Consider the following 16,211-nt stretch of genomic DNA (forward strand, 5'->3'; position numbering starts at 1 on the left):
AACAATTTATAATAGAGCTCAGTACATTTTAAGCTGTTTCATTTCTCAACTCCAAATGAGACTATTTTAGTGCTTGGAAAAATACCAACTAAAAAACTAAATAAGTTCTGCATTCTAAAATCTTTACATCTATCATGATGTATACAGGACAGTGTGAAATCACATCTTTGTAAAAAAAACAACTATTGTAACATTGTAATATTCGTACAACCAGTAGGATCTTTTACCGGAAGTAGTTCTAGCTTCCGACCAAAATAAACATGGCGGACGAAGAACAAAATAAAGAGTTTACGCAGACTAAAGTCGAACTGAATCAACGGGTGATTTCCGACCAGACTGTTAAGCTGTCAAAGGTAACTATGGGGCTACTTAAACCCACGCCTGTAATTCGTCACAAGATTGTTACTAATGTAGGGTAATACGCCTCCCTTCCTCAGATGAATGTATGATAATCTATGCAGTTTTGTCACCCTGATAACAAATGTCGCTCGCTCCCGAGTGACAGCTCTCTGCGGGTGGCCGTTTATACTACCGATGATTGTCTACCTGTTTTGTTAAACATCGGAGAATTAATTATTTGTGTGGTATCGATTGAATGACTGGATGATAAAAAAGCCCGAATTGTTTACATGTTATGCTCTATTTATTACATTACGAATATGATATTTGCCACACCCCCTTCACAAGCCTATTCAGGTTTCTTCATCATTTTGCAGATCGACATTGTGAGAAAAATCTTCTCAAATTATTTGACATACTCTGTGTTCTCCAATGCATGTGTCAAGCTATCCTCTGTCATCTCTGTTTTAACATCTATATTGGATTTCATTTAATGACTGCTGATTTTTGCTGCTGTCAGCAATATCCATGCTATAACATTGTGGCTTGAAAATGATCATGTCAAGATCATGTACACCAGTTATTGATAGCATGATAAACAATGAAACGTGAACATACACTGGCAACTACATATAACACCAAGCTTTTCTTTAAACTGAAATGTGGATCAGAAGGTCACAATTTGTGACAGCATGAATCATCTCTGATGCTGTCACCTGTTTGTCTGAACAATACTTGAATATTTAAAGGTCTGCCTGGATATAACTGGAAGTTTGCTGACTAATAATAGTAAATCCTTTACTTTAATTGTACATGGCATGTTTGAAAGATTTTTCATTGACCATGTACATGATGTAGACAAATTATCAAACTGGAGCATGTGCAAGCTTAGTGTCTTGTTTACTTTGTATAATGAATGATTTTCTAGGAGATAAACCTACTATGTTTTTAAATTTGACGTAGTCTAACTGTAGATTGGATATCGTTTATATTAATTTGAATCTAAGCGCGAGTCACTGTTGGATATAAGCATGGAGGTAAAGGTGTTCAGACCTACATCACCTCAGACAAGCATTCAACATTAAGCTGATATGCCATGATGACCATTGATAACTGAAATACTGCCCAAGGTGGACACTCACTCACTCTTGCTCAAATTGTTGCTTGCTTTTTTTCAGTTACTTCTTATTGAGGGTTTGTGTTTTAAAGACTGATTTGGTTAACTTTCAGCCCAACTTGCTACAATGGCTGGAGATTACAGTGTCGGAGCCAGAGAAGCGAACCAATGCCTCCATGAAGATGCAAGACACGTTCATCGTATACCTCATAGAAACAAGGTACGTACAACCACAATAACATTTACATTGGGAAAAAGGGCACATAAGAACTGTGTTGGTTTACAAATGGGTGATCATAATGTGATCAATACAATATGAACTATTTAATGGATTATATTCCTTATGCTCATCTGAGCTGACTGTCATTAAAAGGGACTTGACTCAAAACTTGATGCAAGTCATTCAAACAAAAAAATGTTTTCTGCTTTTATGTGTATTAATCTTACAGTTAATGGTTGCCTTAAATACACTGAGATAATGTATTAATTCCATACGTGGCAGTAATTACAAAGTCAACAGACAGACTGGAAATGGGTTTCAGGACACTTGGCACATGTTGATAGTAAGTGAATGTATCGCTTAACTAGAACTAGATCATGTAAATAATCAAAATAATGTCGTGGGTCTTTCGGAACTGCTCTAGTACAAATGTTTGATAATTACGTGCATTTTCTCTATCCCTTGAACATGGTGAGTCAACGTGGACAATTTCCACGAAAGTGTAGTACGAAGACTTCTGTAAGGCATAGCTGTTCTATGGCTTCTAGTGCCAGTGAGGATCGACACACAAGTGACACTCTTTCAATGGCACTGATTGATAACTGCTGTGATCACTACATATTGGTTGATTATGCTAAGTGTTGATCTGTCTATTAGCATGTGCAATTTAAAAACATTCATTATTTTTGTTTTAATTCACTTCCTGGCTCTGTTTTGAGGTGGTGCTTGATATTTTCTAGAGTAATAGATGAGAATATGAAGGGTTACGGAGAGGGCGCAACGTCACTGTGGAGGCGATACAGTGAGTTTGAACTGCTCCGCAACTACCTCGACATCACATACCCATCTGTCGTCGTGCCACCGCTGCCTGAGAAAAAAGTTAGTATGTGTGCTCATTTATGTATACATGATATATGTGTTAGCTCAACTGGGTAAAGAGCATGCACAAAAAGCTGTGTTGTCCGTTGTTTATATGACTTGTCACTTTGACATTTCTTGTTTCATGAGAACATGTACAAATGATGATGGAGTTTGATCATGTTATATTGGATAGTTACGCGATAAATCGCAAAGAACAATGAAGAAGGAATCGTGGTATATTTCACGATAAAACATTGTTCTATCTCAAGGTCATTTCTGGGGATTTGAACGTGCTTGCAACTTGATGGCGTCGCAAATTGGACAACATTATTTTTGAGAGGGAATTTTCTAGTGAGTTTTTCCCCACAGATGTAGCGGGGCAATGCAGATGAATGCAATTGCCGAGCAATTTTTTTCAAAAGTGGGAGAGATATGGTAATCAGTAAAAGTACAGATAATCGACGTGAAAATTGTGAGAATATCAGAGAAATACTAAACGTGAGCCTCCTGTTCATAATATAGACTTGTCTGACATGCCAAGGTCGGATTTTATTCAGGCAGTTATTATTATTTAAATTAGAGTTAAATTTAAAGCATGTACATTTTATTAAGAATCTTAAAGGGGCTGTACAAAATGTTGATATCTCATATAAGAAATATATGACTCAGGGCCAGTGCCCTTCATGGTTTATTCTCCTTGCAGTGTTTTATTGTACAATAAGCAATTCCCACTCTTCGTTTATTCCTTATATATGTACTGTTAGTCCGTCATGAAATAAAGGTCAAATTCAATGACTACAGTAAACTACGGTTATTACAAACACGCTTATGACAAACTGTCGGATATAACAAACTGTCCTTTTTGGTCCCGTCAATTTGCTATATATATACTTTATGTATACATGCTTATAACAAACTAGAAATTGAGTTCCCTTTGAGTACTTTATACCTGTAGTTTACTGTTGTCAGATCGGTCAGTTATGAGTAGGTCAAAGGTAACATAACCATCATGGAGTAAAACCTACAAAGGACTTAAGTAAAGCCTTGTTCAGTTTTCGCAGGATTAGTTTGTGGACCCTAGTTTGTGATGTCCCATATGATTAAAACACTTTGTGAAATGATATTTTATCAAAAGTGGCTTGGAGGTATCGCTTGGATGAGATCAAGCTCGTTAGCTGCACTATTTATACCCAAGACACTAGTAATGACGGTTTACAAACAGAAAAAGTTGGAAGAATGATTTTGGATGATAATTAGAATCTCACTCTCATGTCTTTTGATAGAAAATATATCAACATCATGCCTTGTAGCTTTAAGCTTTTATCGACTAGTGTTGATATATTTGGTATCAAAACACACTCAAGTGAGATTTTCTGTATGTTGTTGCAAAATGAAAGATCATTTATCATGTTTATGAGGTATGAACTATTTCAGCCAATATTTTGATCATTATTGTAAAGTTACATCATTGTAACAACTTGTCCCACTTGCATTGTAATGTTTTTCTTTTGACCAGGATGACATGTCTGGGATGTGTCTAGGATGTCCTTCACTTTTTGTCAGTGGACATTATAGCCACGACTTTGTCTCTGTTATGGTATAAGCACAGTGTGTGTTTGTTGCAGGCCTCGTATACCTGGCAGAATGCTTCAACGGACAAGTTTGACCCCGACTTTATAGAGAGGAGGAGACAGGCACTGGAGGTAAGGCGCAGATCACATACAGCAAACATGGAGGGATAACCGTCTATAAATCCCAGTCATTTAAAATACAAGTTTCATTTCAATCCCCTACACTGTAAAGCCTTTTTTTTGTAACTACCACTTAATTACTGGCTGAATTTGAGTTTATGATACCGGTAATGTGAGTGGTTGGAGTTAAACACCAGGAACAAGCAGCTGGTGGAATGAATGGTTTCTTGCAAACATGGGCTAGTTAATTTTTAACCACAGTTCAGTCTCAAGACTCATGTTTGTTATGGTTACTTGTTGACTGAATATCTTGAGAGAAAGTGAGATAAATGGCTACCTGACTATGATGCCATGTTTGTTGTCAGGTGTACCTCCTGAGAGTTGGAGCACATCCCATCCTCTGTCAAGACAAGACCTTCCTCGGGTTCATGCAGAAGGTACAGCTAGGATAACTACAGCCAAACTGTGGCAATTCTCGCAGCAGGGCTATACCCAATCTTAGCAAAACAAATGGTGTCTTATCATAACTAAGCATGGCTTGGTTTTGTGGTTCTTATGTGTGCATTGATGACTAGGTTGTCAGAAAGAAAATGCTGAATAATTTCATGAGATAATTCTCCCAAAAAATGTGATGTCATGATTAAAGATGCAGTACCTCTATTACACCACTAACCATGCTAACATTGTGTCCATCTTTCAGACGTAAGTCAAGTCACTTCTTACACTTGTGCAATCTTCATCTTGTGGTTTACAAGTTCAGTTATCATTATTCCTCTGTAATAACCATGTTTTTATTCTCATATAGCACAACAACTCTTGTTATTTGTATGGGGTACCTCAATTATCTAGCATAAGAACATAAACTTTGTGATCAGACAATTTGATCAAGGCTACCCTTTACATCATTGCAGGAGAATGGCTGGAAGGAATCAGTGTACGCCACAGACTTTCAAAGCAAGGTGAGGAGGTCTTGTCTGCTGTATACATGATAGAGTGAATGAGTGAGTTGGGTTTAACGCCACTTTTAACAATATTCCAGTTATATCACAGCGTGTCAGCTTAATGTGGGAGGAAAGCCCGAAGTGATGCAGGTCTCAGATGTTTACCACCTCGGTGAAACTCACAAGCACGGGTATAGTGCTGACAAACCTAGAAACACAATCGGTGCGAACTTGGATTCGAACCAACCATCATAGGTTTCTGGTGTGCCCAAGGGATGCAACTCTGCACATCGAATCAGAGCGCCTTAGACGACTGGGCCACCCGTGTCCCCTACATGATAGAGGATAAGACATGCCTGTCATATACCTAAGCTGCAAGCCATTAGGAAAAGAAAGTTATATGGTGGGGTAGCCTTGTGATGAACGTGATGATTTGGTTTGTTTGGTTGGTTTGTTGTTTAAAGCTGCACTCAGCAATATTCCCGCTATATGATGGCGGTCTGTAAATAATCGATTCTGGACCAGACAGTCCAGTGATTGATAACATGAGCATCAATCCACGCAATTGGGATCGATGACATGCATCAACCAAGTCAGCTAGCCTGACCACCCGATCCCATTCGTTGCCTCTTAAGACAAGCATAGTCGCTTTTTAGGGCAAGCATGGGTTGCTGAAGACCTGTTCTACCCCGGATCTTCATGAACGTGATGAATGTAAGAATTCTATAAAAAGGTTAACTTTTGAGTGGAATAAACATATCTTCAACCATCTTCAACCATCAATGATTCAGTTGTTACTGGTAACTGAATTAGAGAGGACTTCCATACATGTTCAAATCTCAGGGTAACACAGACTTCGGTATTTGTTTTACTGTGTAACTTCAACACTGTATCCCATGGCCACGTCATATCAAAAGACGTTAAATGATGGTACGTGTTGTTACCCTGCCTAGAGCTCAGGATTAAGGAGATAAAACAAGGACTGGTCAGCTCAGTTAGTTTCATGTGTCTGAGTGGGGTATCCATGTCAAACTGTGGCATGGTATCTCAGTGCACCTTAAAGTGCAGGTAAAGGATAGCACTAGTCTATATACTAGACTAGTACAAGAAGCCACACACATACGCGAGTGCACGTTGCTATATAACATATGTGAAATAATCTTCACGTTAAACCTCCTTTTATCTCATCTCAAGCACATCCAGACAAGAGTAAGCCATAAATGGCTGAGATGGCAATATCTTCTACTCACAACTACATCACTGTCACAGCTAACTCTATTGGTATGTTTATTTTCAGGCAGATTCCAGACTAAAGGCACTGAGTGCCTCATTCCGTCTCAAGAAACCTGACAGGTAGATTTTGACACTGTCCTCAGTAGAGATTAGTTATTTGGTCCCAGTGATATCAGGGTGTCAGACTCTGAAGACAATAACAGATCATAGGCCATGAGTGTTTTGGATTCATGCCATATTTGATGATTCAAGATTCTGTAATACTGCCCCTTGCAGATAAGAGAATGTCCAGTGCTTAAGACAGGAATATATACAAAAGTAATGTCAGATTAAGTGTATCTCTGGCAAACTGACCTTGGCCCACCCATGAATTATCACAGAAGCTGTACTTGTACTATCTGCTCTCATGGTCATAGACAATGAGCCTTGTGCATGTTGTTTCCCGAAAAGTTAGATTTGTTTTAACTCTCTTTTTTTCGCAGTGACATTATTTGTTCATGTGTTATTGTAGGCGGTTCGAGGAGCTGAAGAACTACAGCAATGAACTACAGAACAACATATCGAACATACTTCGAATCAGAGCTGTAAGTAAATACGTCTTCATTTTATCAGAGATTTGCCACTATTATTTGTGACAATTTAAAAAGCAACACATTGTTCTATGGACCTCCATGCCAGTCGTTTTTCTTAAAACACTAAATACAAAAATATGACAACAAAACAGATGGTGTGTTTCTGGCCCATGGAAACCCTAATGTGTTACTATGTACTTTTAAATGGCCACAATTCTTAATTTTTTTTATTATTTTGGATGTTTTGGATCGTAGGTCAGTAATGGCATTAGTTTGTATATGCTACATTTGAATATGAATAGATACAACTTAGGTCACCTGTCATCTGGTTGGCTGAATGTCAGTTGCAAGTAATTCATGTAGATATTAACAAAATTTGCATAAACTAAATTAAAGGGGCACTTGCGGTCAACTGCACTGTCAGTTGGCGGAGATTATACTAGTGACCTGATAGGTCAATATGACGTCATGCTAAGTGGAATGTCCTCGATTTATGTTTATATTCCAGTCCAACACACAAAGTAGTTCTGCGCATTTCTCTGGATGAGAACGACACACGTTTGTCATGATGAATAAGAGCAGTGTTTGTGAACAAAACACCATAATATGTATCACGGCACCGATCGTAATCCTGTGGTGTAAGGCATATCTACAATTTATGAATGGCATTCCTCACAATATATGACTGATTTGATTTTTTATGATAAAACTGCAGACTTATATCTAGATATAGAGCCATTTGTGGTATCCAAGGTTTGTCATTCAAGTTGATACAAAGTTTGACAGTCAATGGTGATCTTGTTTACGTACGTTTTTCAAAAAGTTTCTCTCCACACACAATTGTGTTTACATTGTCAGTCACTGTTCAAACTGAAACACTGCAACCATATATATGGTTTATAATCAGGGTGGGCTTTAAGAGCTTTACCATGCCTATTTCATTTTAATAGGAATAGAGTCCTACGAATTCTGTGCTGGTTGTAAGAGGCCACTAAATGGATCAGGTGGTGAAGCTCTTTCAAGTTAATTCCATGTCATCTTATCCCACTTGCAAATATCGATGCTCATAATGTCAATCACTGGATTGTCTGGTCCTGACTTGATTATGTACAGACAACCATCATATAGCTGGAATTGTGCTGCATTAAACAACAAACAAAATGTTTATGAATAGATATCAATGAAGTAACCATACATCCATAATTTGTCCTGTCCCTTTCAGAGAATATGTGATAAGCTGTATGGCATTCACAAGGTCCATGGCAACTATGCCCGCGTGTTCAGCGAGTGGAGCGGGATAGAGAAGGACATTGCAGAGGCCTTGCAGAGCAGCGGACACTACATGGATGTGTGAGTCACCAGGCCTCTGTGTGGACAGAGTTTTCTAAATGGATACTGTAAATCATGAAGTTAATGCATCACCAAATCCTAAAATGTGTCATGAAATTAATTAAGTTGACATCCATAAACTTTCTTCCTAATAACACCTGTAGATTTAAAATTTCATGACATGATATGGTAGTGACAGCTAGACATGGGCTGTGTTATGTATTATCCATGACTGCTGTTACTGGACATTTTCGCACCATGGGTGAGCTGTGGTTTGCATGTGGTTGTGACGTTATTATACCCCTGGACTTTTAGGTCGGGGGTATATAGTTATACCAAGGTTCCTTCCGTCCGTCCGTCCGTCCATCTGTCCATCCATTCAAAAACTTTGTCCTCGTGATTTCTCTTAAACGATTGAGATTCATCTCAAACTTAGCTCATATAATCTGTGTCATATGGAGCGGTGCAGTCAAAAGAGCGGTGTTTTTATTAATTTTCCATTTTTTTAATGAATTTTTCAAACCCTAACCCTATCCTTGCTATTTAATTTGAAACTACTGACACACTAGGCAGGTCGGGGGTATTAGTGAGCCACACTCACTTTTGCCCTTGTCTGACAAGGTTTCTTCATGAAAAAAGAAGCTATCACGTACACAGTTGGCAAATGTCACTTGAGGTTACACACAACCAAATGTTTTCCCATAGACTTCTATAGTAACGTTATGATTTTTTTTTAAATAACTAAGCATTCAACAGCTATTACCTGTACGTGTGTGCACAGTTTGGCCTTAGAGCAGCAATAAAAAAAATAAAAATGACTAGCTTAGCCAGCTCCTTTTCCGAGTACCGGAAGCTAAACACACCACCCCCAGTTTCGCACCAAATGTCACCTACTTGAAAATAGCTGTGGTCACATTCAGCATAAGTCATCATGTTGAAAAAGACAGTACTAAATATAGAAAAACATGGTCAGTTTTAATAACTGGATGGATGTACATTTGAAAGACATAAAAATCTTACAGAATATCCTCCAATCACAGCCTGCAGATATCTCTCGATCTGCACTGAAGGCTCCCTACGAAAACCGCACTCTCCAAACTGGTACTGATTTGGTGTAGTAGAACCTTGACAGTGTGTGTGGTGAGAAGGTCATTGTTTCTATCATGCAGTGAACTGGACGTGACAATAAACTTAATATGTCCAGGTCATATAGCGTCACTTTATCAATGCAAACATGGGAGAATCGAAGGGTCAGTTGCATTTTTCGCATTAATATCATGATTTACAATACATTATATGAACAGTAGGTCATACACAGTCTCTTATACCATGGGTAGGGAGTAGTGTCTGCAGACAGGGAATATACCGGCAGCCTTTCAAATATCAGAACTGAATAGACAAGTGGTTGGCAGTATGAGCACAATGACGCACATCAAGCCAGGTTCGACATGAATAGTTTCTCTCAACACGAAATCATTCATGAAATTTGTGAAAGAGGATTTTTTCAATCACATGTTCACCTCAACGAATTTGTGCCACACAGGCACGGTTTCTATTCCTGTCTTTCTGTTATTAACTGTTGACTTAAAACATTCCAGTAGATCATATAGATGATATAGCTGTTGTGGTTCTGAGTATGGTACACCATAATTTGAAGCTGTTATGACTTTGTTTATGTCTGTTTTCATGATTTTTATGTAACATTTTCAACCCCTTCATGATGTTCATGTGCCGTGATTTCAAACAAATGATCCATCACTAATTGGTAACCAATGCTCAGAAGGGAGATGTACTCAGGATTTATGATGGAAGTCACTGCAACATACACTTGTGTGTTGACAGCTATGCATCTTCAGTGGATGCCACGCTTGAGGAGGAAGAGCAGTATGCGGACCAACTCAAGGAATATTTGGCATTTGGAGAAGCTCTCCGGTAGGTCTTCAAACTTCTTGGGGGGCACAGGTGGCTGAGTTCGTTGTGTTTCTAGCTTTGTCAGCATCAGGGTGGTAAGCGTCGAACACCTGCATAGCTTCAAGAAAAGTGTCGGTGTTGAGTTCAGATTACTTTCATTAAAAAAAATACATGTAGTTTACATACTTTTCATTCAACACAGAATGTTTTCTGTTGTGAAAATAAGGGTAAACTAACAACAAACTGTCAGTAAAGCAAGAAATACATCGATTTGGCCAAATCCATATAAAATCATATGACGTGAATACTATTGTAACATTTGCATATTTCGTGTAGGTCTGTGTGTCGGAAGTACGAATGTGTTCAATACGACTTGGAGAGAGCAGAGGACAACTTGTCCTATAAGGCCAGTCAGAAGGACTTGCTGGTGAGTGGTACTCTGTTATACAGGTCTTCGTTGATAAGCCATACTCATGGCACAGTTTGTTTGTTTGTTGTTTAACGCTGCGCTCAGCAATATTCCAGCTATGTGACAGCAGTTTGTAAATAATCAAGTCTAGACATGAGCATCGATCCACACAATTGGGATAAGATGACATGCATCAACCAATTCAGCAAGCCTGACCACTGTATCCTGTTACTCGCCTCTTACGACAAGCGTAATCGCCTTTTATGGCAAGCATGGAAGACCTATTCTAACCTGGGACTTCAGGAGTCACTCAATACACAGAACTCACAGCACTCATGACACAGAACAACACTCGAAATGTCAAGTCTTGAATGATTAGCGGACAAGCTGTATACTTGGCTTGACGTCATCCTGGTCCATCAATAGGTCATGTATAGGAGTAAACGTTTCAATTTTGATTTGTGATGAATTGTTATCCCTGTTGTAGATGTATCTTTGTTGTGTAAGTCCCAGTTTCCTGTGTTCCTGCAGGTCCAAGGTAAGGCAGCAGGCAGCTTCTCACTAAGTGGGATGAAGACAAAGCTGTTTGGCAGTGACACTCCAGAACAAAGAGATGTGAAGATCAAGCAGCTGGAGGAGCAGATAGTCCAGGCTGAGGTGGAACTGAGACAAACACAGGAGGAGACACAGTATGTCCTGACACGCCAGGGTTAAATCGAGGCATGGTCAAAGGGAGACTACTCTACACAACAACTGTTAAATTGTCTCCCTTTGACCATCATTCTGGATGAGTGTTGCACTACGCACGGAACAGATGATGAGCTGATTTTAAGAAGAATGAAAAACTGTTTTAGAAATTGATAGTTACCCTGTATGAAATTTTGAAAATGTTAGTTACAGACCAATGAATTATGATGAAAATTATGTTTTTTTCTCTCCAGGAAATTTGTTGAGGCAGCATTGAGAGATATTGACAGATTTAAGAGACAGAAGGTGAAGGACCTAAAAGAAATCTTCACTAACTATGCTATCATGCAAATAAAACAATGTAAAAAGGTAAGTCCCACTGACACAAACAGTGTCTGTCAATATTGTTATCGTTTGATGCAAGGTAATTTATAATTTACATTTAAAAATAAATAAATTCCTGAATGATAACATTCTCTGTGTCATATCACCGCCTTCGTAATCTAGTGGTAGAGCGTCCGCCTGGAGAGTTGAAGGTCCGGGGTTCGATACCCCGGCCGTGTCATACCAAAAGACGCTAAAAGATGGTACTTGTTGTTACCCTGTCTGGCGCTCGGCATTAAGGGGCTAAAACAAGGACTGGTCGGCTCAGAGTCAGTATACTGTGTCTGAGTGGGGTATTCATGTTAAACTGTGGCATGGTATCTCAGTGAGCTAGCACTATAAATCGGCATCAGTCCGGACTAATACAAGCAGCCACACACACACACACACACACATGTACATGCACATCTCTATAGAAGTGCAATAATCTTGGACGCAACGTTAAACCCCATTTCACCTTTCACCTCATATCATATACAATTATCTATGTAAAAAAGAAATTTAAATATATATCCAATTGAGATTATTTAATTAATTGATTTATTGTTGAATAAAATTTGTCCCACATGACCATGCACATTCAACCTTACATGCATCATCTGTACAGATGGATATGGCAATGAGACCTACTGTAAGAACTAAACATTGTATCTTATCATGATATTTACCTTACTGTGTTGTACTTTGCATGCTTTTTATGAATGTTTATCTTGTTCTCGTCACTGTATTGCTCAGATATTCTGATCTGATGTTTTAGACTCACTCACTCTGTCATGTTGGTTATGTCGGAAAGAATTTACCAGCTTGCTGACCAAACAAAGAGGTCTTACTGCTATGTCTGTATCAAATCCAGATTTTGTTATAGAATTTAATTTGTTTAGAGTGTGGAACTGATATTGCACTGTCTAACCGGAGTTTGATAGCACAAAGCAATCTTAGCGCCGCTACTATCGTCAGTCTGTGTTTGGGAGCTATAATCGTCTTAGTGCTAAGATCACTTTTAGGAATGGGGCCCAGGTTTTGTCAGCATCTGACCCCTGCTCAAGACAGATATGGCTGAAATGTTCCTCACTTTGGCATACAGTAACCACTCACTCACTCACTCACTCACTCACTCACTCACTCACTCACCCACCCACCCACCCACTCACTCACTCACTCACTCACTCACTCACTCACTCACTCACTCACTCACTCACTCACTCACTCACTCCTTTTATTTTCAGGGTATTGCAATATGGACAAGCGCCAAGGACTGTTTCGGCAAGATGTGATGTTGTTCCAACCAATGAAACACTGTCTGCATTCCTGCTATGTTGTGCTCCTGATGTTGTGCATGACACCTTGCTCCTGGACAACACGCCAGTCTGTCTCATATACTGATCCCACCCACGAACTGTTCCTTCATCAGGGTTTTCACAAATACTAACAATAGCCACATCATTGCTATTTTACCCAACATGGAATATGTCATGTCAGTTTACTTTTGTATCATGCAGTAAGAACATGAAGGTGAAAAAACATCATTTTGACAATTCATATTCTGAAATCAGAACTGATATTCTTTTATGCCATTCTTTTAGAAACTGTTCATGACCATGATTCAATGTATTTAGGAAATACATGAAAATAAGTTGATTCAGTGATTTTTTCCTGAGGTGCTAATAATTGGACATGTTGATGTGAATTTGCATTTATCAGTGTTACACAGCAATGTGACAGTTTTACCTTACTGGGCTAAGATTACACAATGTTTCAGTGAATGCTACTGTCCTTGCAACTGCTCAACAAGTAATCATAAGTACTGAAGATGCTCCAAAATGTGTGTTGATTTAAGACATAATTATATAGATCTATGATTATCATGACTGTCCATTTCAAGGAATAAGTTTCAATAATGAATCTATTCGTATATTACACGTTAAAGTAAGAAATTAAGATTTTGTTTTATTGAACAAAGAGATTGTGATGTTTAAAATTCAATAACTTTGCCATCTAGCATAAATCCAAGAATTAAATACTAAGTCACACCATTCCCCAAACGCCAGTGATCAAGTTGACTGTACAAAGAACTGGTCAGATTGACCAGAGACTCTCCAACAATGTCCCAATACCTGAGATAAGTTGCCAGCAATGGAAAACGTATACTATGTGCATAGAGGAAGGGAAGTAAGTTGGGCGTATGATTTTAGACAGGTAGGATCCATGTAATGGATTATTACAAGTCTGCTGAAAATATTGTTTTTCCCAGGGTTGACAAGCATCAAACACCTGAAAAGCTAATGATGCCATGGTAGTAAGTAAGACCCATATGTGTAATAACCTAATGCATTGTCCAACACACACATACTTCAGGCACGATTCTATTTATCTTACACTATGTAGGTGTTAGCCTTATTTATTCAACATTACAAAGTTGAATAAGACTGTGATAGAATTATTACTGTAATTGTAAATATAATTTTGAAGATATTGAAAGATTTCATTACAAGATGTAAATTTATGTCTCATTGTCATTTCATAGCATAGAGAGATACGTTCTTTTCTTCATTCATATATCCTCAGTGTAAATATCTGTTGTAATTTTGATTAGTTATCATACAAATTACCTTAGTAGGCAGACAATCTCATTAAAATCAGATCTTTTACTGTGATATGATGCCTCTCTGTATGAAGATCTGACAACCCCTCACTTTATGATCAGCCAATCAGTGTCGAGTCTCCTGTTTTCCACGAGTGAGCAAGGTATTCAGACCAGCATATTTGATCTGCATCTCGGAAATGAACTTACATGACCAGTCCCAAATGGAAATAATAGAGGCTGTATAGAGAGGCTTTTTAGTTAGCCAATCAGTGTCAAGACTTCTTTATTCACATGAGTGAGCAAGGTATTCAGACCAGCATATATGATCTGCATCTCGGAAATGAACTTACATGACCAGTCCCAAATGGAAATAATAAAGACTGTACATTATATTATTGTGGATGTTTTATAACACTCTGATCCATTTCTGATTGCCATTTTTATCTACACCCTCAAATGAATATTTGTTTTCTGTGTGGGTTTCCTTTGGGTAGTCTATTCGGAATCAAAATGGTAAAAATCATTTTGAAAGCTGACATCTGAATGGGTCAAAGCTCTCTCATGATTCATCTGACACAACCACCATGGAGGTTTTCTCATATCTAGACGCAGACGGGTATCAATTACAGTAAAGATCTGATATTAATAAGATTGGGTAAAATGGTCACCTGTTCTGCCCATGGTGAATGGAATCGGTAACTGGAACCACAACCTACTTCTTACCCTTGTGCAGATACTGCCTGACAATTTACCATCAGTGAAGTACTCAGTCCGTCTGTTGAATGTGGAAATGAGCACAGGAAAGAGATGAATGTGATATGTTGTATGTTTATCATGTCACTCAAATCAAAATGTCAGTCTAGTACATGAAGGAGGCAATGGAACTATCAGAATTAACATATGCTGACTTTACAGATGGCACTGTGTAGCACTGTTAGATGAAGTTGTATAATAGAGAAGTCTGTTCATTCATCTCAATTCTATATATTTGTGTCAAGTGTTATTATTGATTTAGTTTATCATCTTCCCCAAGCAAGGGAGTTAACGGACTATAAAAGTTCCGTTTCCACACTTGCCGAACAAGGCTGGAATTTCTGGGCTCGATCGTGGTGCCACCAGTGGTTAATATTACAAGTTGTGTCCCTTCTATACCTCTCCTATTGGCCAATCAGATTCCACCTCTTGTATCACTTGCATTTACTTAAAACAAAATGGTGGTGCCCAGTCAAGACAATCTGATGAATAAAAAAAAAAAATCAAGATCTTTATTGTAACAAAACGGGTCTTGCATGGCAAAGTGCATCAAATCACGTCAGCACCTTGTTTAAAAACATGAAAACATTTGGAAAATATCTGCTGATGCCAAGTTGGCGGTGCACATACTTTGTAGATCTTGCAATCGACCGAAATCTGCACGACAGTTTACAAACTGGATTTCGATTTCATCACGCGAATTTATTTGGACTATGCATAGACTTGTTAGTCCAGTCAAAATATAACTCCATAATACCAGCTCAGTTCGGCAAGGGTGGAAACTGGACTTTTAAAGTCAGTTAACTCACTTGTCTCCGGAAGATGTTAGTTTTTATACTGTAGAGGACATATGTGTTCACAACAGTAACGAAATACTCAAAAACCTAAGAATTACCCCTTCAGTTATTCCAAGGTAAGTGTGCAATACAAAGTGTCACAAGCGTACCTACATGTATAAGATAATCAGCAACTGACCTCAAGCAGACTGTTGCATTATGGGTGTCCACTGTCCAGTGTCCGTCCACATGTCCTGCTGGTTTGTAAATCCTAAATAATACTACACAAAATGGCTGGTGTCCTGCTTCGATGACACTGAATTCATCCGGATAACTGGCTGAGGAGCAGTTTACACAAGCAGTTTCCAGCCATGACTTGAGACACCAATTGTTAGTCTCTCACA

At 38.5% G+C, this 16,211-nt stretch overlaps 1 protein-coding gene across 1 annotated transcript; it reads left to right on the forward strand.

Moving 5' to 3' along the window:
- Window positions 1-255: 255 nt before the first annotated feature.
- LOC139463956 (sorting nexin-4-like) lies at window positions 256-15,518 on the forward strand. Its single transcript, XM_071245424.1, has 14 exons — window positions 256-353; window positions 1,570-1,676; window positions 2,417-2,555; window positions 4,163-4,240; window positions 4,594-4,665; window positions 5,140-5,187; window positions 6,467-6,522; window positions 6,914-6,986; window positions 8,197-8,324; window positions 10,146-10,235; window positions 10,551-10,641; window positions 11,155-11,312; window positions 11,565-11,679; window positions 12,921-15,518. The coding sequence occupies exons 1-14, from the start codon at window positions 261-263 to the stop codon at window positions 12,966-12,968; spliced, it is 1,296 nt and encodes a 431-aa protein (XP_071101525.1). The 5' UTR covers window positions 256-260; the 3' UTR covers window positions 12,969-15,518.
- The last annotated feature ends 693 nt before the right edge of the window (window positions 15,519-16,211 follow it).

This window comes from Haliotis cracherodii, unplaced genomic scaffold, assembly GCF_022045235.1.
Source record: "Haliotis cracherodii isolate W230 unplaced genomic scaffold, xgHalCrac1.p SCAF_16, whole genome shotgun sequence".
In the NCBI taxonomy this organism is placed as follows: domain Eukaryota; kingdom Metazoa; phylum Mollusca; class Gastropoda; order Lepetellida; family Haliotidae; genus Haliotis; species Haliotis cracherodii.

What these genes read in the sequence shown, in the direction of transcription:
- LOC139463956 (XM_071245424.1), top strand. Translation starts at nt 261, where the DNA reads ATGGCGGACGAAGAACAAAATAAAGAGTTTACGCAGACTAAAGTCGAA. An exon ending in AGACTGTTAAGCTGTCAAAG is followed by an intron (nt 354 to 1,569) that starts GTAACTATGGGG and finishes GTTAACTTTCAG; the next exon opens with CCCAACTTGCTACAATGGCT. An exon ending in CGTCTCAAGAAACCTGACAG is followed by an intron (nt 6,523 to 6,913) that starts GTAGATTTTGAC and finishes GTGTTATTGTAG; the next exon opens with GCGGTTCGAGGAGCTGAAGA.